At 58.3% G+C, this 24,770-nt stretch overlaps 4 protein-coding genes across 20 annotated transcripts; 2 read left to right on the top strand and 2 right to left on the bottom strand.

The window, feature by feature from the left end:
- Positions 1-868: 868 nt before the first annotated feature.
- Positions 869-5,335, top strand: SPATA2L (spermatogenesis associated 2 like). 3 transcript variants are annotated; one of them, XM_015246252.3, is made up of 3 exons: positions 869-1,033; positions 1,451-1,754; positions 3,396-5,335. In XM_015246252.3, the coding sequence occupies exons 2-3, from the start codon at positions 1,452-1,454 to the stop codon at positions 4,326-4,328; spliced, it is 1,236 nt and encodes a 411-aa protein (XP_015101738.1). In that variant the 5' UTR covers positions 869-1,033; position 1,451; the 3' UTR covers positions 4,329-5,335. The 3 variants fall into 3 exon arrangements, with proteins under 3 accessions (XP_015101738.1, XP_015101739.2, XP_031527744.1); XM_015246253.3 differs by lacking the exon at positions 869-1,033 and adding an exon at positions 1,088-1,314; XM_031671884.2 differs by lacking the exon at positions 869-1,033 and adding an exon at positions 1,102-1,237.
- A 25-nt stretch (positions 5,336-5,360) lies between these two features.
- Positions 5,361-18,948, bottom strand: CDK10 (cyclin dependent kinase 10). Of its 14 annotated transcripts, none has more exons than XM_072946847.1 (13): positions 14,611-14,739; positions 10,714-10,786; positions 10,053-10,124; positions 9,296-9,398; positions 9,095-9,176; positions 8,923-8,990; positions 8,217-8,269; positions 7,967-8,036; positions 7,174-7,233; positions 6,659-6,782; positions 6,450-6,589; positions 6,174-6,226; positions 5,361-5,963 (listed from the first exon to the last, which is right to left on the bottom strand). In XM_072946847.1, exons 1-13 carry the CDS (start codon positions 14,737-14,739, stop codon positions 5,857-5,859), a joined length of 1,134 nt encoding a protein of 377 aa, XP_072802948.1. In that variant the 3' UTR covers positions 5,361-5,856. The 14 variants fall into 14 exon arrangements, with proteins under 14 accessions (XP_072802948.1, XP_006212461.1, XP_072802956.1 ...); XM_006212399.4 differs by lacking the exon at positions 14,611-14,739 and adding an exon at positions 12,809-12,966; XM_072946855.1 differs by lacking the exon at positions 14,611-14,739 and adding an exon at positions 18,815-18,948 and having other exon boundaries at positions 5,361-6,226.
- SPATA33 (spermatogenesis associated 33) lies at positions 14,687-19,273 on the bottom strand. Of its 2 annotated transcripts, none has more exons than XM_031671895.2 (3): positions 19,182-19,273; positions 18,815-18,952; positions 14,687-14,913 (listed from the first exon to the last, which is right to left on the bottom strand). In XM_031671895.2, the coding sequence occupies exons 1-3, from the start codon at positions 19,216-19,218 to the stop codon at positions 14,711-14,713; spliced, it is 378 nt and encodes a 125-aa protein (XP_031527755.1). In that variant the 5' UTR covers positions 19,219-19,273; the 3' UTR covers positions 14,687-14,710. The 2 variants fall into 2 exon arrangements, with proteins under 2 accessions (XP_031527755.1, XP_072802960.1); XM_072946859.1 differs by having other exon boundaries at positions 19,052-19,268.
- A 53-nt stretch (positions 19,274-19,326) lies between these two features.
- On the top strand, positions 19,327-24,505 carry CHMP1A (charged multivesicular body protein 1A). Its single transcript, XM_031671894.2, has 7 exons — positions 19,327-19,455; positions 21,279-21,298; positions 22,038-22,115; positions 22,935-23,081; positions 23,347-23,475; positions 23,846-24,033; positions 24,333-24,505. Exons 1-7 carry the CDS (start codon positions 19,449-19,451, stop codon positions 24,352-24,354), a joined length of 591 nt encoding a protein of 196 aa, XP_031527754.1. The 5' UTR covers positions 19,327-19,448; the 3' UTR covers positions 24,355-24,505.
- Positions 24,506-24,770: the final 265 nt, after the last annotated feature.

The raw sequence follows: 24,770 nt of genomic DNA, 5'->3' as shown, positions 1-24,770 counted from the left end.
TCGGCTTTGGAGTTGGGGTGACCCAATGTTGGGGGGTTGGGGTCACCCAAAGATCTGTCCACGTGTCTGCTGTCAGCCAGGACCTCAGGCAGGGCTGTCAGGACAACTATGTAAGGCCTGCACGTGGGTCCTATAACAGCTGCCGGAACAAAGGAGAACAAACTGCGTAGCTTAAAACAACAAAAATTGACTCAAAGCTCTGAAGCTTGAAAGCAAGGTGTCAATAGGACTATGCTCCCTCCAATCGCCAGAACAGAATTCCCTCCTGCCTGGCCCTGGTCTGGGGGCTCAGGTGGCTCCTGCAGGCCCTGCTGCCTCAAATGCCACCTCTCCCACTTGTGTCAGCTTACTTCTCACGAAGACATCTTCAGTTTTGTTAGATTTAGGACCCACTTGAATCCAGTGTGACTCCATCTGAACTTGATTACATCTGCATAGGCCTAGGTGATCCGCAGCCCTGGTCAACTTGGCCGGCGTCAGGTCAGGTGCCTGGTGACCTAGACAGGAAGGTGCCTTCACGTGCCTCAAAGACCCCCAACCCGGGATGCTCTCAGGGACCGAAGTGAGAGCTACAGAAACCAGGAAGTGGAGTCACAGAAATAGGCTCCAAGGTCGCCCACCCACCCTTAGGTTGCTGTTTTATATCACGCTGAAGCGCACGTCGGGTGCCCACCATGAGCGCTGGCCCGGCCCCGCCAGAGGGTGGCCGGCTCCTTCCTCCCTTATCTGGCCAGTCCCGGTTAGGCAACCTGAAGGCCCCGCCCCGTCATGGGTAGCCCCGCCCCGCCTGGAGACGCCCCGCCCCGCCAAGGGTGGCCCCTCCCCGCGGCCGGCCCCGGCACCTATATCCCGGCGGCCTGGCGCTCCCGAGGGCCCCGCTCCGGAGGTCTGAGACCGCGGCAGGAGAGCATCTCGGTGCCCGCCCCCGTAGGACGGGCCGCTGGGACAGAGCCATTTATCCAGCGCTCGCTGTGTGCCTCCGGTCCTCCGCACCGTGGGGAGACGGGCGACGCAGGGACAGGTGGCCGTACAGGTGCGTGGCGCATGTGCTCCCGGGCCGTCACCAGGCCCTGCCCCGTCCCCTGTTGGACTAGACCAGAGGTAGGTGCCCGAGGAGACCCCGCCCCGAACGTCGCGGCCCCGGCCGATGGGCGGAGCCGGCCCTGGCGGAAGCGCGCTGCTGCTGGAGAGGCCGGAGCTGAGCGGCGGGCGCCGGGGGACGGCTGGGGATGAATAGGTAGCGCGGTCGCCTGCGGAACTCACAGCACGATCTGGGGTCTCTGCTCGGATGGGGAGACTCGGCTGGCGCAGCAGGTCTCCAGGGAAGGGGGTGCTGTAGATACAGGGTCGCCAGGCTGGAGGAGAACCTGTGGATGCAGGCTGGGCTCTGGGGGAGCACAGCGGACAGGGAGGGGCACCTAGTGTCTGACACCCTATCTCCGCCCGCCAGGATGGGCAGCAGCTCGCTGTCCGAGGACTACCGCCTGTGCCTGGAGCGAGAACTGCGGCGCGGCCGCGCGGGCGTGTGCGGGGACCCATCACTGCGCGCCGTGCTCTGGCAGATCCTGGTGGAAGACTTCGACTTGCACGGGGCGCTGCAGGATGACGCGCTGGCGCTGCTCACCGATGGCCTGTGGGGCCGCGCTGACCTGGCCCCCGCGCTGCGCGGCCTGGCCCGCGCCTTTGAGCTGCTGGAGTTGGCCGCAGTCCACCTGTATCTGCTGCCCTGGAGGAAGGAGTTCACCACCATCAAGGTAGGGCGCCAGGCTGAGTGGAGGCCCTCTGCCCAGGCTGCCTGCTGCCAAGAGGGTGACTACCGTCAAGGGTGAGAGTTTCAGGAGTTCTCAGAGCCTCACAGGTTTCAGAGGGCTGAGTGAACTGACCCGTCCTGGGCGTGTCGGAGCAGCCCTTAGCCAAAAGTGCCCTTGGTACTCCTGGGACTGAACACAAGATGGATGGAGGGCACCCACCTGGGAGCCTGCCTTCTAGGGGTACCCTGTCCCTTAAAGTTTACATCACTGCCCTCCCCAAAGTGGCCTTGTGGCCCCAGTTACCACAGAAATCCTGGGACACGTGTACAGGAGGGACTTGTTTCCATGGTCACCCTAAACCCTCCATTTATAGAGGATGACATGGTGTGGGTGCATCCCCTAGAAGTAGGCAGGGTCTGGAGATACCCTTGCATGCCCTAGAGTAGCTGGGCTAAACATGAACCTAATTCACCCTCCACCCTGGCCTGGCCCCCCAACCTCCCATGAGCTGTGGGCTGGCAGGAGTGGGCAGGCTGCCTTGTGCTCTGAGCTAATTTGGAAGAGTAGGAAGGTGATGTGTCACTGGGCACGTGGGCGGCTGCCTCCCTTGGTTGCCATGGCAGCAGAGCCTCTCTCTGGGAGGTGTGCTCTGGAGCCCACTGCTCCACTCAAGACACCTGCTGGTCTGAGGTTCCAGGACTTTCATTCATCCATTCAGACCAGAGGGCAGGGTCCAGCCTCATGGGGAGCCAAGAGCTGGACAGGGCTTCAGCATTGGGCAGACCTGGATGGGGTCTGGTTCTGCCTCCTGGCTGTGTTGCTGGGGGCAAGTTACCTTATCTTTCTGAATCCACCTCTTCCTCTGTGAAACAGACACAAGAATAGTCCAGTTCCAGATCCGTGGTGAGGGGTGAAGGCCCAGCCCTAAGAACAATCTTACACAGTAGTGACCCCTCTGCAGAGATGCTGTCATAAACTGTAAGCAGAAAAACCCGCCCTGGGTCCCAGAGTCATGCAGCTGTAGAGTGGCAGAGATGTGATCACCACCCTAGCAGTGCTCCTGGCTCCTCCGCCGTCTAGAGCCTCCAAAACCACAGCTGTTCCGTCTGTGTGGTGGAAACGTACTCAGCCGGGCAGTGAAGGCTGGGCCTCTGTCCTGACAGGGAGTGCTCTCGGAAACTGGAAAGGCAGAGCTCAGAATGACGTGTTTAGCAGGCTGCCGGGTCAGAGGGGCAGCTCTGCACCTGTGTTTATGTCTGTATAACCAGACACTCAGCAGGTACATGGAAATTAACTCACCCACAGGTGAGAGAAGGGGAGGGGCCAGAGGGCAGTGAGAGTTCTCAACATAGGGGTTCTTTGGTTTATTCTGACCCAGGTGAGCTGTATGCGTTTTTAAAAAACTGTGATGCCTGGGCCTGCCTCGGCCATGAGGTCAGTCTCTGGGGTGGATCTAAGCATCCAGGTTTTTGAAAAGCTGCTCTGGAGGGAGCGTCAGACAGCCCAGACGGCCTGGTCCCCTGGCACCATGCCACAGCCTGGAGTGAAGACGTGGGCCCTGAAGCTGGCCAGGGCAGGGGTGGAGCTGAGGCTGGGTCAGGTCCATGGGAGGGGTCTGCTCCTGACCTGGCCCCTCCTTTGCAGACCTTCTCAGGGGGCTATGTGCACGTGCTGAAGGGTGCACTCTCGGAGGACCTCCTCATCCAGAGCTTCCAGAAGATGGGCTACGTGCGTGGGGACAACCACCGCCTCATGGTGGCCACCCCGCCCCCCGCCTGCCAGCTGGTACAAGTGGCCCTGGGCTGCTTCGCCCTGAGGCTGGAATGCGAGATCCTCAGTGAGGTGCTGGCGCAGCTGGGCACCAGCGTGCTTCCGGCTGAGGAACTGCTGCAGGCTCGGCGGGCCAGTGCGGACGTGGCCTCCTGTGTGGCTAGGCTGCAGCAGCGACTGGCCCAGGAGGAGGAGCCGCCGCCCCTGCCCCCCCGAGGCTCCCCGACTGTGTACCGGGCCCAGCTGGACCTGTACCTGGACCCGCAGGAAGACCAGGGCTCGGAGGAGGCCATCCTGTATGGGGGGCCCTCACCAGGCCTGGACTCACCCAGCTCAGAGCTGGCCTACCGGCCTCTGTTCTGGGAGCAGAGCGCCAAACTCTGGGGGGCAGGGAGCGAGGCCTGGGAGCCAGCAGAGGCCAGCAGCCCGCCCTATGGGCCCTTGGAGGAGCTGGAGCCTGAGGCCTTCTCCTTCCTCTCACTGCGCCAAGAGCTGCTGAGTCAGCCCAGAGACGCAATGACTCCAGAGAGCCCCAGGAGCCCTGAGCAGGCCGGCCCCCCACGTGTGCACAGGCCTGTCCCCGAGCCCCCAGGCTACCAGGCTCACAGCTGCCTAGCCCCTGGCACCCTGCCCATCCTCTGCTGTGACACGTGCCATCAGCTGCATGCTGCCCACTGTCCTGCCCTGCCTGCCTGCCGCCCAGGCCATGTGCTGCGTGTACTACGTGGGGACACCCAGCGGCGCCTGTGGCTGCAGCGAGCACAGGTGGAAACCCTGCTCTACGAGGGCCCTGGGGCCCAGCCATAGGCCCACCCAGGCCTTGGGTCAAGGGCTTTCTGGAGACAGTTTCTGTGGTGCTTTTCTAGGCCTCGTCCATCCTCGGGCCTGGGTCACTGGCCACCCTGCCCCTCCTGCCCCCCACTGAGGAGCCCTGAGCAGTGACGTGGGGGTCTCGCCTTCCATGGAGAGCCCCCACCTCGGGCTGGCCCATCCCCGCCCTTGACACCTAGACCCATGCCCAGACATGCTGGGTAGAGGAGCCAGCACACCTGTCACCAGGAACGACCCTCACCCTCCTCTTTCACCCCTCCCGCCACCCGACCTCAGGTCAGCCCGTAGCTCCCGACCTGCTCCCTGTTAAGTGTCCAGGGGGATGCTCCACAGAGGGTTGTCCTTGGGGCCTGCAGATGACCTCATGGGCCCCTGAGCTTTGCTGAGACCAGTCTCGGCGCCTTTTCAGTGCATAGCTGACCTCCTGATGGGGGGGACCTGGGCCCACCATGGGTATCAGAGGCCAGCACTGAATAAGCTGAGTGCTGACTTGAGACCAGCCCCATGGGCCCCGGCTGCACCTAGGGGAGGAGAAATGGTCTCATCTCCCACCAGAGTAAAGACCTAAGAGCAGCGAGTGGGAGGTGGGTGGCGGGTGGCCACTTACAGGTGGAGTGTGAGGGGGCTCCTGAGCCCCCCACACTGATGCTTACTGTTGCACTGACTCTGGAGGACAGAGTGGAAGAGTTTAAAAGCTTCCCACCCAAAAGCCCACCCCAGATTCAGTGGTGAAGACGCAAAAGCAGCTGCCTCCAGGCCGACTTCTGAGGCCATAGCAGACAGGCAGAGTCACTTTTCCCTGGGGGTGGTCCTCCAAGAACCACCAGCTCACAGGGCTGGAGGGGGTGGGTCTGCCCACCTCTGCCCTTAGGGCAGTGCCTGTCTTCCGTGCTGGCCCCACTGGTTGTCCCCCACCCCAGTCCATCTGTCTCACCTCCCCTCCCTCCCAGCACCTGTCACATCACACGAATCAGAACCTCAAAGTACATTAAAGGACACTGGATCCAGTTGCGTGTGTAAGGAAAGCATTTATCTCCCTGAGCACCTGCTGGAACCAACCGTGCCCCCTGCCGATCGGGGCCTCCACAGTGGGGACCGAGCGCAGCCCCAGCCCGAGGCTCTCGCTCCGGTGGTGTCAGCAGCCTAGGCTCCTCCCCACCAGGCTGGCTGCACCCCACGCCCTACCCCTCCTTCCCAGCCCCACTACAGGTCACTTAGCCTCTCCCTTCTCAGGCAGAACCTGATCAAGTGGAGACACAAGTGACCACAGGGTTCTGCTCATCCCAAGCCAGCGACGCCCGCTGAGCTGGGCTGCGTCTTCTCCTAGGAAGTTAGAGTCCTGACCTCCTCCGCCAGTGGCGGGCACCGCGTCAGGTGGACTCAGTGCAGCCTCCACCCCCATGTCCACGCCCTGCTGCTCCGGGCAGTGGTGGGCAGGGGCAGGCAGCTGGAGCAGCTGGTCAGTCCCAGCCAAGGGTCGAGCTGGGCCCGAGGGGACCCCGGCTCAGGGCTTGCAGCGCCTGCTCTGGCTCTCGGTGCCCGAGGACGTGGCGGGGGCAGCACGCTTGTTGCGGTGGTGGGGGAAGGTGGGCATGAGCTCCGGCTCGCAGGCTATGGGGAGGGGGCTGCTCAGCACTGGGCTAGGCAGAGCCTCCCACACCTCCCTCTGCTCCCCTCCTCAGCCTGTGCACAGCTGACGTGGCCCAGAGCAGCCCTGCCTGGCCGTGGCCCGTGGCCCACCACCCACCTCAGAGACTTGGGGCGCTGAGAGGCCTGCCCCAACCCCGCCCTGGACAACAAGCCTGGAGCTGGGGAACTCACGCAGGGGCTTCTCCTTGAAGTAGGAGCTCTCCAGGCAATCACCAGCTGTCGCCCTGGAGAGAAGGCCTCGCTGTTCATGCATCCGGGCCTCACCCAGGCTGGTCTCCCTCACACCCGTCCCGCACTGCAGACCCCGGTTAACTTCCACACAACAGAAAACTAGGTGGCAAGTAAGGGTCTGGGGCCCAGAAACCAACGGGAACTTCAGAAAGGGCTCCAGGACCTGGCCCCGTGCATGTGTCTGGGCTGGGGTCCCTGCCCACAGCCCGTCAGCACCTTTTCTTGGGGTCATACATGAAGAGGAGGTTCAGCAGACGCAACCCAGCCTCTGAGAGCCACGGGAACTTATGCTTGAGGTTGTTGTAAGGCTGCTTCCTCAGGCTGTACTGGCCGACCAGCGGCAGCTGGGAGAAGCCCTGCGGAGAGCAGCAGCTGGAGACAGGGCCCAGCAGGGGTGGGGCAGGGCTGGTAGGGGCTGCACTCACAGGCCAGATGTTCTCGCTGGGCGTCCCCAGCAGCTGGACAATCAGGTCCACCTGGTGGATCTCGGAAGTGCCAGGGAGAAGGGGCTTGTGGGCCAGCAGCTCGGCCAGGATGCAGCCCACGGCCCTGTAGAGGAGAACGGCCTCAGCACAGAGGCCTCTGGCTCTGCAGAGCGCCGCTGCGCCGGAACTGTCCCCCGTGTCCCTGTGTGCTGGGGGCAGAGGATGAGCAGAGCTGGGAGGAGGTCATGACAGGACCAGCGGGTGAACGCTGGGTCCTCCACCTGTGTCATGTGACCCAGTCATAGCAGGCCTCCCGGTGACCACGAGGGCAGGACCTCGGTGCCAGGGGCCCATGAACACCAGAGCTGTCTCACTTCCTCTCTGGATCACAGGCTGAGGCCCCTCTTCCTGGGAGCTGGGAGGCTGGCAAACTCCAGCCCTACTCCCATCCCTGCCAGCTTCCTCGTAGTCACCCAGCCCTTCCCAAGGCCCCAGGGGCAGTATCTGCTTCTTACCACATGTCGATGCTGGTGGTCTGTGTGGTAGTCCCCAGCAGCAGTTCAGGGGCTCGGTACCTGCAAACGGAAGACCCCACCCTGGGTCTGGAAGCTCCTCTCCTCCCGCCTGGCCTCCAAGGGCACCATGGCTCTGCGCCTGTCCGGCTGCCAGCCACCAGCCTCCTGGACCCAAGACGGCCTGGATGACAGAGCGTAAGCCCCAGCTTGGGCCCTGCCTTCCTCTAGAGCTCGGCACCCCAGCAACAGCAGCTGTCCACAGACCACTCCCGTGTGCAGCCGTGACCGAAGCACTGCAAAAAGCACCAAGTCTCCAGCAGGGGTCTGCTGCCAGCCTGTGCTCTACAGGCCGGGCAACTGGCTTCAGTGTCCCGCCCTTAATCACAATTTTGTTCTGCCTCAAAACATCAAGTGAGGACACAAACTAGGGGAGGGTGTAGCTCAGTGGCAGAGCGCATGCTTGGTGCACACAAGATATGTGAGGTCCCAGGTTCAACCCCCAGAGCCACCATTTAAAAAGAAAAAAAGGACACAAACTGTCCTGCCCTCCAGTCGGTGAAGCAACCTCCCCTTCCCGAAAAGGCACAGAGCCAGGCTAGGTGTCTGGCTACCTCAGGGCAGACTGGAGCCCCATCTGGAGGGGCAGGGCCTTCCCTGGGACAGCCCTGCTCTGTCTCAGGGAGCTATCCTACACTGGCCTCTACAGCTTAAAGACCCTTAACATCCTTCTGTAACCTCACCAGAACCCCCAAAACCTCCCTCCAGCAGGCACACCTGGACCCCAAGGACTCACCAGAGAGTGACCACCTTGGGCGTCATGGGCTTCACTGGGATGCCATAGGCCCGCGCCAGGCCAAAATCCGCTGTGACAGAGGCAGAGAGGTGGGAGGGTAAGTGTCACCCAGGGAAGGCTTCCAGTCACCGTCGGAACCAAAAAGACAAAGAGCCAGCAGGCAGTCTTCAGGGTACTTAAGGGACTGGCCTGCCAGCCCCGCGAGGTGGCGCTCACGGAGACGCCTGCACAGAGCCAGCGCCGCACCCACCTGTCTTCACGCAGCCTTTATCAGTCATGAGCAGGTTGGAGACCTTTAGATCCCTGTGATGGCAAGAGGACATCGGTGGCTCCCAGAAGGCCCGTGGAGTGCTCGGGTCATCACCACTGCAGTGATGCTCAGAACGCTTTCCCTACATCTCCTCCCATTTGAACTTCCTAAAGATGAGGGCAGGCAGGGCAAGGCCCCGGCAGCTGGGACACCAGACTCTCAGGAACTTCCTGAGGAAGCCGCAAAGCCAGGCCTCAAGCCAAGGTCTAACCTCCAGTGCTGCCATTGCTCCCCACCCAGGTCGCACGAGCCAGCCCAGGGCCCAGGTAGCTGCTGCCTGCGTGGTCCTGCTCCACGCTCGGCAGGCGCCCCCTCTGCCCTCCAGGCTCTGCCTTCCCCGACATGTGTTTTTGAGGCTCCAGAAAAGCTCTCTCCACCACAGGACTTTGGGCCTGACTACACGCACACCATCAGCCCCCCAGGGGGCAAAGCAAGTATTATCTGGCCCTGGACCCTTCCCCTAGGGGCAGTTACAGAACCTCTACTGCATCAAGGCTGTCTGCTCCCGCCCTGGGTACTAGCAAGTGACTCACTGGCACTGGTCAGTACTGGTGGTCACCCTTCCCCCACGTCACAAGCCAGCACTTATCTGGAAGACTGTCTCCTGAGGCCCCCACCCCCAGCCCAGCCCTTGGACCCCGCCCACCTGTGGATGATGAAGTTCTGATGCAGGTACTGGAGGCCCCTGAGCACCTGCAGCACAATGCACTTGACCTGCACAGGGTGCCAGAAGGCCTCAGTTAGGGTGGCCTGTCTCTGGCACACATGTGCCAGGCAAGGACTCGGGAAGCCTCCCACTAGAACCCCTGGCCTCAAACCTGGGCCTCAGAGAAGGGCGTCGGCATGTTCTCCAGGAGGCTGGCCAGGTCTTGCTCACAGTAGCCCATCACCAGGAAGATGCTGAAGAAAAGAGAGGCAGATGCATGTCACCTCCCACCTCCTCCCAGCTGGGCCAAGGGACCCTGCAGGAAGAGCACCCAATCCTGGGGGAAACACTTGGGGGGCAGCAGGCCGCTCACCTCTCCAGGTGGTTCCCCACAACCACCTCCTTCAGCTCCACGATGTTCGGGTGACGTAGACGAAGGAGCAGTGTGATCTCGCGAAGGCTGCTGATGGGGACCCCTGCAACCCAGCCTGGCCTCAGTGACCCCCACCCCTGCAACCCAGCCAGCCTCAGCGACCCCCACCCCTGCAGACAGGGACCCCTGACAGTCAGCTACTTCAGTGTACTCCCAAACTCAGCCCACATCAGCTCTCAGTGACTCCCAACCCTGCCACTGTCAGGGCTCTGCCAGCTACCTCAAGGAGGATTAAAGCCATCCTAACGAACACCTCTGGCCCTTCCTTCTTCATCAAATGCAAGGCAGCAGCTCCCCACACTGAGCACTAAGCCTGACAGGCGTTCCACCATGAGCAAGGCAGAGCCCTGCGTGCCCGGGCAGCCAAGGAGATGATGGGGTCATGGTCAGCACAGGCTGCACGGAGCACACAGGGGATGCCAGCCCGGTCTGGGTGGGTAAAGCCCCATGGAGGGGTGACCTGAGCTGAGGCAGTCACCCAACAGGAGCGAGAGGAGGGGCTCAGTCACCTGAGGCCCAGCGTGTGGGGACAGGCAGGCCAGGCTGCAGCCCCAAGCCCAGCAGCCTGTAACCATTATGCAGACGCCCTTGGGAAACCCGGGGCAACTCAGTGGGGCAGTCCTGAGGAAGCCTCAGGCAACTGACACCTTCTCCCTGACCCAAACCCAGAGTGGTCCTGCCGCCCCTCTGCGCTCACCATCTTTCTCCTTATCCATCCGCACCTTCTTCAGGGCGACAATCTCATCTGTTTGGGTGTCCCGGGCCCGATCTGGAATGGAAACTGACAACAGTAGAATCCCAGCCCATCCCCACTGTGAGCCCTCGTTCCCCGTCCTCCTCACCACTGGACACCGTGACCACCCTCTGTGCGAGCAACAGCGCAGCCCCGCTAGACACGTGTTCCCTGGGAGGCTCCTGTGTGAGCTGTTATGGTTGTGTGAGCACCAGGTTGTGAGAAGCCCCCGGTAAGCCTGCCTTCCTAGAGCCAGCGTGCGATCGCTGCTTTGTGTTCTGTGGTTACTCCACTCTAACAGCAAACAAGGTGCTTTACCTTGAAACACGAACTCTTGTTTTGGGCCAAGTTGGCTCCCCAAAGCATTGTGCTAATTCGTGCCACTTCCGAGAGCTCAGCACTGTGATGCACACCCACATTGCATCTGCTGTTGCTCCACTCTGGCTGTAAGTTACCCCACTCATAGGTACACATTAGCAACCTGATGCCTACATTTCCTCAGACATGGTGTGAGATCTCCGGCAACAACACTGGGGATTGGAGTTCACATGACCCTCCTTCCAGCCCCGACACAGCTGCTGCCAATGCCCTCCTGGGCACCCGGCCTCCCAGGGTGGCCACTCACACACAATGCCATAGGTGCCTTCTCCAATACGGTTAAGCTTCTCAAACTCCTTCACGCTCCGGCATCGTCCCAGCTGCAAGAGAGAGGTGCTGGCAGTGAGAGAACCAGAGATGGACACTGATACTTAATTTGTACCAAGAAACCAGCTCATGTCCTGCTCACCAAACAGAAAAGTGACCACACACTTGAGTTTCTAGGTGTGAAAATGAGGTGATGATGCTGGCCTGGCACTTAGAATGTGATGTCAAAGACCATCTAACCAGTCTTTCAATCCCATGGTCCAGATGTATACTGCCTAAAAACAGTAACCACAAGCTACACGTGGTTATAACTAACTAAAATGAAACTAAAAATTCATTCCTTCAGCTGCACGAGCCATGTGTGAAGTGCTAAACAGCCCCATGTGGTTCCTGGTGACCAGACTGGATGATTCAGAAAACAAATTTACACCATCACAAAAAGTCCACTGAGCAGCACTGGTCTGAATTATGCTCTGGAGATGGAAAAAGCTTGAAGACCTTCATGAAGCATCTACCAAACACAGCAGAAACACTTCTGTGGCAGAGACTGAAAGTCCCCAACATCACATGTGACTTCTTGAGTTATGAAACACAGCCCAGGGGCATGTGGCCACCCAGCTGGTGGCCACACTTTCCAGCTTCCCTTGCAGCCAGGTATGACCATGTGACTAAATTCTGGCCAATGGGATGTGAGCAGAAGGGACAAGGATAGCTTCCTGGTCAAAGGAAGCTGGCTGCCACCCACTCCTTTCTGCCCAAGACAGGCTGGGATTTGGAAGTGGTACAGACAACCCAGGTGCCTGGCCCACCTTGTGGAATGTTAGGGGAGACAGAAATAAAGTCCTGAACTTAAGCCACCATATTTTGGGGTCTGTCTGTTCTAGCAAAGAGCCTATACCCCAACACACCTTCATTCACAGCAGACTGAATGACCACTTCTCCTTGGGTGGAAGAAGCACATGCGGTAAGGTTCGAATTCTAATAGCCCCTTGCCACCCTCCCTGCCTCTGTTCTACCTTGTGCTCCATCCTCTTCCTTCCGAACACCTGCGGAACAAAGTCAGAATGACCTGGTGTGGCCTGAAGCCCTTCCATGGTCTCACCTCAACTTCCCTTTCTCACTGAATTGTCCTTCTCAGGTCGTCTCCCTCTGCTGAACTCCTGGTGCCTCCCAGACACTCTCTGTACTTCCCCTGACTTTGCTCCTACCTTTCCTGAGGTCTGGCAAGCCTGCCTCATGTCTGCGTGTCCAAAACCCAGTCACACATCCTGGCCCAGCAGAAATGCCACCCCTTCTAAAAATTTCTTCCTGGCCCCCAAGTGAAAACGACGCTTCGAAAAATCCCGATGCTTTTGTCCTGAAGCATCTGTTGTGGCCTCTGCCCTGTCCTCACCCAGGCACGTCTTAACTCCCCACTGAGAACACCTGCCGCGGATCTCGACGACGGACCACGGCAGCGGGCGGCTCACGGGCGGCTCTCCTGCGCTCGCTCGGCCAACCTGTTAGATCTTTACCGGGTACTGACGTGGCCTCTCAGAGCACCGGCAAGTAGCTGGAACAGTCCGCCGCAGCGCTCACACCTGCCCCTGCACGAGCTGTCTGCCCTGGTAAAACCACTCACCACACCTAAGCTTGGCCTTCCTCATCTCTGCAGCGGGTCCCCGAGAGGACCAAGCGACAGTAACACGCGCAGGGGATCCGCACGGAGCAAGACACACCGAAGTGCCGGGTCACAGGTGTGGCCTCCGACACTTCCCATGGCTCTTCTCCGCGACACGAGGTGCCCGTCCCGGGCGCAAAACTAACAAACGCCCGAGTTGGAGCCCAGAGTCCGCTCTTCCCAGAGGCTTGGGAGCCGGCCCGCCTGCTCACGACGCGAACCGGGGCCCGCACCGACGCGGGACCCAGAACGCCCCCGCCGGCTTCCGCGCCTGTCGCGCGGAACTCTGGGACTGTCGTTCCCGCCCCTGCCGGAAACCTGGGCGCTTTAACGCGACACTGAGGGCCCTAGTGCGTTTCGGTCCCACCCTGCTGCCCGAGAGGGCAGCGGTACCCTGAGCAGCCCCAAGTCGCACCCTGTGTTCCGGAGGCACCGTGAAGAAGCCTTCCTTACGGATACACTTCAGACGGATCTGCTCCGACTCCGGCTCCGGCTCCCCCATGCCGAGTGCGGGCCCCCCTCCCGCTGCCCGTGTGCGCAGGCGCAGGCGCAGACAGGGGGTTCCTCCGCGCAGGCGCGCAGTGTACTTTCGGGGCGTCCGCTCCTTAGCAACGGTTACCAAGGGAACCTCCCGACGACCCCACAGGACCTCAGCTCCTAAGATCTCATGGGACTACTGAGGTTCTGGCTTTATTTTAGTTCTAAGCACCGGCACCGGACTGGGCTGAGGCGCTGAGTAAAGGCTACCGGACAAGAAGGCCTACGTCCGAGGGGCTGCAGGGCCGGGGGGCCCCAGGGGCTGCGGGAACTTGGGGGGGTGGGCTGCAGTGGACCTTGGGGCAGAGGGAGCTGTGCTTCAGAGTTCTCCCTTGGAGCACTGGAGGGACGACCTGCAGCATGGAGGGAGGCGGCCTGGGCAAGAGCAGAGGGGGCGTCCGAAAGAATTGACAGGATGTGGCGCGATGAACGCGCTGTGGGACCTCGAGGTCACCTAACACATTCGTGTCTGGCACCCACAAAGTGCTCACCCTGTCAGGCTCTGCCCTGGTGAATCGTCCATTCTAGCTCTAGGCTGTGAGAGCTATGCTGCTAAGGAGAAAAGAAGGCAGGAGAGTGAGTGGGATGTGTCGGCGGGTGCAGCTTCTCTTGTGAAGGGGACTGTGCTATAAGTGCTGAAACAATATTAATGTAAGTTAAGGGCATTTGATAATTATGAAATTAAGTAATCCTAATGAGTCAAAATGTTTTAACAAATATACTTAGTTCATTCTAGCCATATTTGAATTCTGATAAGCTAAGCTAATAGCTAATGAGACTAGAATTAACACCATGGTTAAGTATAGCTTTTAGATTATTTGAGATGCTCAAGACAGGGGTATGAGAAAAGCAGTTTCTAGGTCAAATAATAGAATTGCAAAAGCTACTAGAAATTTTATGGAGAAGAGTAGTCATGCAGACCCTGTGGGGCCAAGTTCACCTCTGTATGGGCTCGATTCTTCTATATAGGTATCTAGTAGTGGCAGTCACAAGTAGTTAAACAAGTAGAAGTAATGATGTTAACAACGTGTCAGTAAAGCTGGAAGCAGGAAGCTGATACACACTGTCTCCAGGCCAAATGGGTGGCCTCAACAGGGCAGGGCACGCTCTCCAGCCACACCAGAGGAGAGCAGACCCTGACCCAAGAGCTGCTGGCAAGGATGGAACAGCAGAGGCTGGGGGTCCCCTGAATGGCCCCTCAGCACCCAGCGCCCTCATCCACAGCCAGGAAGACGCAGGTCCTCAGTTCAACTCTCCTCTTCCAGGGCAGCTCCAACAGAGCCACTGCCAAATCCTAAGAGCCACAGCTGCCTCCACCCACCCCTTCTTCTGATCAGGTTATACTCAAGCTAGGAGCCCTTGGACCCTCCAAGGTGACCGTGCACATCCCTGTTCTGGGACCTAAGACCTTAAGCTTTAGTCCTCAGAGTCTGGCCTTTTGTCCAAGTGTGGGGGCGTGTGGTTCACTGAGCACACTCAGCATGCTGCCTCACAAGGGCCCACAGAGAGTCAGAGAGGTGTCCTTCACTCTACATAGCCAGCTGGTCCAATAGGGCCATGCCCACCTTTTCAGTTATTACACAAGCTCACTCTCGGAGCCAGTCACTCCTGCCCTCTGCTAAGCTGTGGGTGGCTCTGGAGAAGGTGAGATCACGGTGCTCACACGGGGACATCACTTACTGGAGGGGCACCAGCAGGCTTCCACAGGACAGGGCGGCCCTTCTGCCTCCACCACTGAGACTCAGAGCACAGGGAGTAACCCCAGCTGCTGGGTGCTTGTTTACTCTGTGGTCTGTACAGTATAGGCATCTACCGTACTGGGGTTCCTGTGTCGGTAGTAGGGGCCCCAGGCAGCTCGCTCCCAAATGGTCCTCTGCTCTTGGCTCGCTACGGAACCAGTGCTGACCAGAGTCTCCTTTGAGGCCTTGGTGATGACGATCTGTGGGACGGCAACCTTCTTTTCTGACTTGATGTCAGGTTTCTCTAGAAAGGAGAAAACATCCAGGTACTTAATACGTCTGTGGGAAAACACTTCCATAAAGCAGACAACATCTGTGTTGAGGCCAGAGCAGAAGAATTAGGTCTGTGGCTCGGGAAAAGAAACAGGCGAGGCTGAAAGCGGCCAAAAACAGAAGCGACCTTCCCAAAACTGAAACCCATTAGCAACTCAGCCATGAGGGTGGTGACGGCCAGGAGCCCTCCTTCAAGGAAAAGAACAGGAGAGACCCTTCCACCATCCATGGGGAAAGGCTGAGCTGCCGGGTGGCTCGGGTGACAGGTGCAGGGAGGAGAGAGGGACAAAGGAGAGAGACCTGGAAAAGGCAGGGTCTGCCCCCGAGGTGAAGGTTCAGAGGCACAGTTTCCAAAGAATCCTAAACCTGGTAAAAGAACTTCATCCATCAGGATGCTCCAGAAACCAACACTCTGATGTTGGCCACAGTATTTTCTCAAACTTGTTAAGATTACAAGGAACCCCTGGGACTTATGAAATGCTGAGTTTGTCAGATGTTACAAAATACAAAAGCAGAAGCTCCTTCACAGCCTCATCTCCTGGCCTGCTCCCCAGGCTGGTGAGTGTCAGGCCCCCCATCAGGCCTCCTGTGTGCACACGAGTACTAAGTTAGAATACACTGTTACCCGCTTTGTTCCCCACTCAGCACCTCACCAACTCAGTTGTACAGGGGACGAAGAGCTGCCTGTTCTCCCAGACACTGTTCTGAGCCCCAGAATAGAGACCCACAACAATTTCTGCAGCAGGTCCTCCTAGGACCTAGTTTTACTGATGGAGAACTGAGGCCCAGAGAGGTTAAGTCACCTGCCCAAGGCTGGCAGCAGAGGAGGATGCTGGGGCCAGGCAGTCTGGTACAGAGCCCTGACCTTCAGCACTGTGGCCACTACCCAGTGATCCTGGGCCTGCACTCAGCACTAAGTGCCCGTTTCATTTTTATCATTAAGCCAAATGTACATTTTATTGTATTTTGGATTTAATTTAAATTGCCATCTTTCACATTGATTTATACAAGCTTTTTACATATTAAGACTACTTAAAAGGTTATGTATATTTAATTTAAAAGTAAAACATGTTGATTTAAAATTGCACACAGAATAATAATTCTCCTCCCCAACACTCCAAGTGCACAGAAACATCTGGAGTCATACTGTGCAGGCGTGTCCTGCACCGACTGCGAGCTCGGCGGAGCTACGCGTCCATGCAGGGGCGGCCCCTCCTCCGGGGCGGCCGGGACCCAGCACGTATGGAACCAGCTCCCTTTGATGAACATGATTTAGGTTATTTTCAGTTTTTCTTTTTAAACAGTGGTGCAGTGCACACCCTTGCAAGTGTGTATCTGCAGACTTGTGAAGGTTTCTGTCGGGTAAAAGTTACTCGGAAAATCTGGGTAAATATTGTCAAATCATTTCCATAGAGATGATATCAACGTACATTTCCGCTACAAGGCCATAAGCAGGACACTTCCCCACACCCTCCTGTTTCTTGACAGTTTTCTGCTGCATCTTTTTCCAAGTCAAATGAGAGGGGGCATCTTCCCCCTTGCTCAGCGGCCATTGGCACTTCTGTGAATGCACGTCATTTCGCATTGTCTACTTTGACCTTTTTTGTGTGTGTATGTGAGCTTTTCTATATTTAACAAATTCACTCTTAGTGATTCACACTGCAAACAGCTCCCTGTTCTTAGCTTCACTTTACTGCTTTTTGCAGCAGATTCATCAGTCTCTTCCTTCATGACTTTTATTTATTTTTAAATTTAAAAAAATGTGTGAATGGAGGAACTCGGGATTGAACCCAGGACCTCATGCAAGTCAAGTATGTGCTCTACCACTGAGCTGTGCCCACCTCCTTCAAGGCCTTTAGAGTTTGTCGGACTGGAAAAAGGCCTTCCCTGCTCTAAAGCTACAGAGTGCTTACCCATTCCCATTTCACACTTGTGCAGTTTCACTTTCCATGTTCAACTTTTTGACTCAGAGAACTTCTGGAGTCAGGACTGCGGTGAAAACATGAAGCTTTTTGTTTTCTCAACTGGCACGCAGTGAAAATGCCATGTTCCCCTGTGCCTTCCCCGGCATCCTTCCTCAGATCCCAGCCAAACGTGACACAGCATGTCCATTATTCTGTGCGGAGGACTCAATCCCTCTGCTTTTCCACATGTTTCTGGAAACTAGTCTTATGTTTTTATTCTTACATGAACTTTGGGATAATTGAGTCCTGTTCCCAAAAAGACCTGTGGTGTTTTGACTGGGGCACATCAATTTGATGGATTAAGGGAGAATTAACATCTTTTCATCACTGAGGCTTTCTCGTCCAAAACAAGCCTTTTTTTCTCTTCCTCCGTTATGAAGCTTCTTCACAGAGAAACATGAAGCTTTTTAGGGTTCTTTACACACACGACCCGTGTTAGTCTTCAGTTTCTGCGTAGCAGATGACCACAGACTCGGTGGCAAACTTAAACCAGGACCAACAGCATCTCGGTCCCCTGGGTCAGCTGTCAGCCAGGCTGCATTCTCATCTGGACCTGGGGACCCTCCACACCCATTTGGGGGTAGGCGGAATTCATTTCTTTTGGGTCAAGGACGAAGCCCTCACTTTCTTGCTGGCTGCTGGCTCTCACAACTGGTAACTGACTTCCTTTAAAATTGTTTTTAATTGAGGTATAATTGATGTGGTAGGTGATTTCTTCACAGCCACCCCTCTGACACTCTTGCCTTTCCTCTGTTAATGGTCCTCCTAACAGGGCAGGTGCACTCAGGGTGATCCCCATTCTAAGCCAAAGCCAGCTGACTAATAGCCTGGTCGCAGGAGAGGCATCCCACCCTCTGCACAGGCCCTGCCCACCCGTAACTGCCCCTGCTGGTCACAGCACAGCCGTCCTAGGGGCCCTCCCACATTACCAAACTGCCTTCAACAAGGTCCTCCCACCAGCAATGTGTCAGGGCTATTGACCTGTCACATGTTAGTCAATCTCTTGCCTCTAAGTTTTGTTGCAAATATTTTTTTGAGCTTTACCATTTGTCTTACACTTACCCGTGGAGCGTGTGGGGAGATGTTTTACATTTTAATGTGGACAATTAAAATGTGGTCGATTAATGTGGAAACCATATATGTCCTGGCTCCGTCCTTCACCACGCCCCCCCCCATCTTATCAGACAGCAGGTTCTGCTGGTTCTCCCTCCTGGATCCTTCTGGATATGCCTCCTGCCACCACCTCGTTCGTTCCTGCCCAGGTACAGCAATGGGCCTTGCTGCCCCTAAGGGCCTCTATTCTAGAGACAAACGTTTCCAATGCACCAATCCAACATACTTCCCTTGTTTTAATGATTCAGCCATTCCGTTTCCACCACTCACATGAGGAAACTGATAAAAGATTTCATCTTCTGTGGCTTCAACCCTGACCCACCCCCAGAGGCCTGACCACACTGGGCTGTTACAAAGTGAGTAATTCTGCCACCTGTCCCATCATTTTGTCCCTCCGCCCTCTACTTCCTCGGGATCACTGTGTCAAGGAGAATGCTCCCACCTCCCTCTGACACAGGACCTACTCCACACCGGGGCAGCCTGCGGAGTTCGAGCCTGCGGGATGCGGCCAGAGACATGCACCCTGGGGTGATGGGGTGGCTTCCTGTCTGCACACGGTTAAGCTCCTCCTGACTGCATGTTATGCAGCTGCCACCCGGGAACTTTTACTGAACTTACATCTTCCACCTAGAATTCTGGATATTTACCTCCCAGATAAAGGTCCTAAAACCCCTTCCACCGTTAGGGCATGGCCCCTGCTCTTAGCATCCTCTCACTTAGGCTCCTGTCCACCCCATCCTCAAACTACCTGAAGTCGCACACCTCAGGTTCTGGCCCCTCCGGGGCGTGTCCTACCTTCGACTTCAGATGAAGGCCACTGCCGTTCGGCCGCCTCTTTCTTCTGAAGTAAGCTCTCTGCAGGCTTCACGTCTCGGGGCTTCTCAGGCTCCTGGCAAGGCCTGTCCATCGACCTCTCGTTCTTTGACTCCTCACCTGAAATATGTGAATAATGAATTAGACTCTAGGGCAATGGATTCCATCCTTCTTCGGTGCCTGCTTTGGTCCAGAACGAAGTAAGACAGCCTGAAGGACCTGGGTCACTCCATTTCCCTAAAGGTAGGCATTCAAAGATGCAGCAGCAGGGCTGTCCGAGAGGACCCGGCGCAGGAGGACTTGCGAGGGCGGCGCGGCGCCCGAGAGACGGCAGGCCGGCGCCCTTTACCTTTCCCGGGCTTGCGTTTGCTTTTGGAAAGCCCCATAGCCGAGCGCAGCGCCCCCGCCGACGCGGCCGGGCCGCCACGACCGCGGGCGCGCTGACGCACAGAGGGCGCTGCGCGGTCACCACGGCAACGCCGCGCGGGATCAGCCGTCCTCTCGCGAGAGGGCCCGGCCGCCGGAAGTGCCCGCCCGCCAGCGCCAGTCGGTTGGGTCGACGCCGCGGGCCTATCGCGTCCCTCCGTCTCTGCCCGGCTGCCGCCGCTGGACCACCATGGACGGTAAGATTACGGCCGCCGCCCTCCAGGGGCGCGCGGGGCGGGGCCGCCTCTCCCGCCGGCGGGGTTCAGGGTGGCGCCCCTGGCCTCCATCCCGGACCCCGATCCCCGACCCCGGACTCCGGGGCGTCAACCCAGGACCCCGACCCTGGACCCCACCCGATCCGCAGCCCTGGGGCCGAGACCCGGAACCTGGAACCGGATCTCCAACGCCGGGACCCCAATCCCCAACCTTGAACTCCGGGGCCTCAACCCAAAACTCCGACTGCGGATCGAGACCGCGACATCTGTCTGCAGCTCCGGGGCTCCTACACAGGACTCCGATCCCCGACCCCTTCCCCTGCCGTAGTCAGCGACCGACTACCCTTGCCCCATCCCCCCGGCTGCAGTGCTGGCGACAGACATGGGCCTTTGCAGACCTGGGATGTCAGGTCATGGGGCCCCCGAAAGGAGACAGTTGCACCACTGCCCCCAGAACACCACTGACAGTAGGAAGAACTCAGGCAGAAAGCACTCACTATGTGCCAGGCGCAACAGCTCTTGAGGTAGAAACCATATGCTCCCATTCTGCAGACAGGAAAACAGGGTGACAGGGAGTCCCTGCAGGCACAGTCCCCAGGCGGCCCCCACTGTCTGCAGCACCACCTTAGGGCCCACTCTGCCGTGCTCTGCTCAGGAACTGGCAGAATCAGAGATAAAGTGAAGGTTCCTACATCAGATAGAATGTTTAAGGGCTGGTGTGATACAGAAGTTTTGAAAATCACTTTGTGAAATTGCCTCACAGAGAGAAACAGCACCCCCACCCCCAACAGACACACTCAAGTGTTGGCTTTGCCCCACAGCTCACTCAGCTCCAGGGAATTCTGTGTATCTGTCACTTTTCTCCCGGTCAGGCTTTGCCTTAAACTTTGCTCTTCAGAGTCTGCTCCTCCCACTAAGTCTGGGCCACACCCCACCCAGCCTCGCTCTCCCTGCAGGAAGCACACCACCTGCCGTGTGTCTCCAGAGGCACAGACCAGGACCATGCTGATGGCTGCACAGAGCGCATCTGAAGCTGGGCTCTCAGCTGGGAGTCTGTATCTGCCTTTGTGAACCCCTAGGACCCCCATTCTGGTTACAGGATCTTGTTTCTTCATTCTGGGCTAGTGTGGTAAACCCTTTCAGGAGTCATTCTCCAAATTTAGGAATGGAATAAATTGAGATCGTTTTAAGATGAACCTGAGTCTACCTGGCTATTGGGTTTTAGTGAGTAGCAAGTTTGGATGCCCAGGACGTTAGTGATTCCTTGTTGTGGGAAGGGGTCACCTGAGTCTGATTCGATGGCTCAGAAATGGTAGCTGCTGCGGAGAGTGGGCTCTGCAGGCCAGCTCTTTAACCACAGAAGGGTCATCACCCTGCTGTCTTTACCCGTTTGCTCTTGGGAATAAAGAGTGTGTAAAACACAGACTCAAGTACTCAGCCTTATGAAATTGGGAAGGAGTCCCAAGGGTCTTTGGTAAAGCTGCACTGATTACAAACCCTCTTGAGCATTCGCCGTGGGTTGCTGGCTGCACCCATGACCTCCTTCCCCTGCACACTAATGGGTAAGGTGAGCCGGGGCCGTCCTGGTGGTACCTGTGAGGAAGCGGAGGGTCAGGGAGGCTCTGCGTTTGCCTGGCCCTGTGGCTGAGGTGGGGGCAGAGCTGGTATGGGGTGGGCCTCCCTGTAGACCCCAGTTCTGTTCCCACTTTTCACATCCGGGAGGGTCTTAGTGACCCCAGCAACCTCTTGGAAGAGTTGCCTGTCTCATTTCTTAAAACCCTGAAAACACTTTTCTCTCTTCACAGATACCCTGTTCCAGTTGAAGGTATGTACTGAACAGCCATTCACCCCGAGCCTGGCCTGGTGGTTGCCAGTGGGGACAAATGATGTGAGTCACCCTCAGGGGATAGGGCCCAGCCAGACTGATGACCGAGGGACTCAGTGAATCGGCTGGATGGCAGGTCTTGGGCCAAGCAGAAGCAGATCACTTGGGCTCATCCGTGGGAGCGAGGGTGTGCCTGCTGCCTTCACTGTCCACTGTGCATTTGTGGCCGTGGGCCCAGGTCCTTCAGAATCGCTGAAGTGGAGTGTTCCTCCTCCCTGGGGTGGTGCTATGAAGCTCCTGGAGCATTTCCCTCAGGTTCCGGGTAGGTGACCATCCGTGGCTGGTTCTGGAAGACTGGGCGGGAGTGCTGTGCACAGGCTCCTGAGTGTAGGCGCCGCACTGGCTCTGACGTGTGGCCTCTGGACCAGATTCCCGGGTCAGGAAGATCTAGATTTTTCCCTGAAGAACGTAGGAGTGTGAGGTGGACAGACAAGAAATCTTTTCCACTACAGAACATCCCAAGTGCACGGGATCCCGGGGCTGTGGAAGGGGACGGTAGCTCTCCCAGGTGGGTGAGTGATGTGCACTGAGGGACAGAGCTAGCAAGGCCAGGGTTAGGAAACCGCGATCCCTAGGGTATGGGGTGTCTCCTTTCAGCAAATTTACAGCCTGGGGCCAACGAGAGCAGGGAGCGGCCCAGGGGCAGGTCGTGGGGTGACCTGGCGCCTGTCTCTGCCAGTTCACTGCAAAGCAGCTGGAGAAGCTGGCCAAGAAGGCGGAGAAGGACTCCAAGGCGGAGCAGGCCAAGGTGAAGAAGGTGAGCAGCTGCTGCTGGGCTGGGCCGGGGTCTTCTTTCTGTGCGAGGTGCTGCCAGGACTGTGGCGCGGGCGATCGGGTGTTTGCTTCCCCGGGGAGAAGGGGAGGGAGCCCCTAGCCCAGAGCGTCCAGGCTAAGGATCTGCACTGCCTTTTCTTCTGTTTAGTGAACAGCCACACCCTGCGTCTTGAGCTTGCTTCTCTCACAGATTATTCGGGAAGCAGGTTCCAGCTGCGCCTGCCCGGGGCCCCTCACGTCCAACTCTTCCCTGTGTGGCTGGTGCCTTCGGCATCAGAACCTGGGCAGAGGCCGGACCCCCTGGTGTGGTGAGGGCAGGGCGGGAAGCTCCCAGGGGTCACCTGAGCTCCTGTGGGACCTCTCCAGGCAGTCTGGCTGCTCTCCATGGGGGCTCTCTACAGCTGGTTAATAGCTGGAGAAGCTCCCGGGGGTGTTGGGTTGAGTGGCCCGTCACCCAGACTGGGCTCCCACGGCAGAAAGGAAAGGCCAGCTGGCTCTCGGGTCTGAATCCTTGCGCTCTGGTTGTTCCGGGTGGACTGACAGCATGAGGCTCCGGGAGGAGCAGGGGAGGGCCGAGTGCGTTGGTGAGAGTGGGGAGAGGCCGTGTTTTCTTGGGTCTGAGCCTCTCTGAGGGCTGGTCCGGCAGCCCTGCCCTGGATGTACTCACTCCTGAGCAAACTTGGGGCCTGAGCTCTGGCATTTCTGTGAGGCTCACAGACGTGTGAAAATACCCACCCAGAGCAAAGTGCACCTGGGGAAGGCCTAGGCCAAGTCCCAGCTGGCATTTCTCTTTGAATTCCAGGCCCTTCAGCAGAAAAATGTGGAGTGTGCCCGCGTGTACGCTGAAAATGCCATTCGCAAGAAGAACGAAGGTGTGAACTGGCTCCGCATGGCATCCCGTGTGGACGCTGTGGCCTCCAAGGTGCAGACGGCCGTGACTATGAAGGGGGTGAGTGCTTGGCCGAGGGCTGTGTGCCGAGGGGGCCGTGGTTGGGGCAGAGGCCAGGCCGGGACTACCTCCAGACACACCAAGAAGGAGACACCCCAAAGCCACCGTGTCCTCAGACTGTCTTCAGCGCCCCAGCCTGGTGTCCCCTTTAGTTGATGGCGTCATCTGGTGCTGTGCCAGGAGAGAGCCACACTGAGGGCCCATCCCAGGTGGGTGGCATTTCCTTCCTTCAGCCCTACTGCCTCCTCTCTCCCTCCTGTGTCAGGTGACCAAGAACATGGCGCAGGTGACCAAGGCCCTGGACCGGGCGCTCAGCACCATGGACCTGCAGAAGGTCTCGGCCGTGATGGACAGGTTCGAGCAGCAGGTGCAGAACCTTGACGTGCACACATCGGTACGTCAGCCTGGGGTCTGGGTGTGCAGGTGGCCAGCCAGGCATGTGCGCCCCTGCCGGTGTTGCCAGGTATCCTCTGTGCTGGGCCTCTGTGGGAGTCACCTCCCAGGAGCCCGGCCCCTTGTGGGGCATCCAGACCAGCCTCTGGAGGTCTAGCAGTTGAGACGGAGGCCTGGGGCCAGGGTGTGGGCAGCTGTGCCCAGAGGACCCAGACAGCCGGAGGGAGGGCTCTGGACAGAGCAGAGTGGGGAAGAGGGCGGTCTTGGGGGAGGGGCCTCGAGGAAGCCAGGTGAGAGGGGACCTGGGGAGGCTGCCTTGGGGGTTCTCAGGTCCTGGGCCTGAGGCTGACTGCCCAGCACACGGCCCCCAGGTGATGGAGGACTCCATGAGCTCGGCCACCACGCTGACCACACCGCAGGAGCAGGTGGACAGCCTCATCATGCAGATCGCCGAGGAGAGTGGCCTAGAGGTCCTGGACCAGCTGAGCCAGCTGCCCGAGGGCGCCTCCGCCGTGGGCGAGAGCTCCGTGCGCAGCCAGGAGGACCAGCTGTCTCGGAGGTGGGCCCGGTCACCAGCCTGTGCTCTGACCCTGTGGTTCTGAGTGGGAGGCGGCTGGCCTAGAGATTGAGAAATCACACCCCAAACCACCACCCCACTGGGTCCTTGAGTTTCAGTGCCTCCAGGCCCAGGAGCAGCTGACACACAGTCTACATCTCGCTTTAGAGAGGGAGCAACAAGACTGGCCACACGTGGCTGTTTCCAGGGCTGCACACCCATTTCCTCAAGGCAGCCTTGGAGAGCAGAAAGGAAGAGGGTGGGAGGTTCCCAGGGTCTCACAGGGATCCTCTTGTCTGCAGGTTGGCTGCCCTGAGGAATTAGTGCACTGCCTCCAGCCTCGTGCGGGAAGGGCCGGAAAGGACACCCCTGCCTCCCTCCCCACCGGCCTTGTCTTTCTGATGACCCCGACCCCGCAGCAGCAGCTGGCAGCCCTGCTGTTCTCGGCCCCTCACCTGCCAGGCCTGCCTGGACACCATTCCTCTTCTCTTAGCATGGGTGTGGGTCTGTGTCCTGGGGGGTGAGTTTGCACAAACTTCAGACTTCTCTGGGTAATTTCTGTGACTCTGGCCCAACCAGCTGGGAATCTGCAGGCCCCTCCACCAACCATGCTCCAAGGAGTTGCTGAGGACTGGCCAGCGGTGGCCACATGAATGTGGGTACCTGCAGACTCCAGACTCCATGTGATGGCAGGTGTGCTGTCCGTGGGGGTCAGGGCTGCTCCCCATTGCCAGGCAGCC

Source organism: Vicugna pacos, chromosome 21 (genome assembly GCF_048564905.1).
Source record: "Vicugna pacos chromosome 21, VicPac4, whole genome shotgun sequence".
Lineage (NCBI taxonomy): Eukaryota > Metazoa > Chordata > Mammalia > Artiodactyla > Camelidae > Vicugna > Vicugna pacos.
The sequence above is the reverse complement of the archived record's forward strand: the minus strand, read 5'-3'. Positions and strand labels throughout refer to the sequence as shown.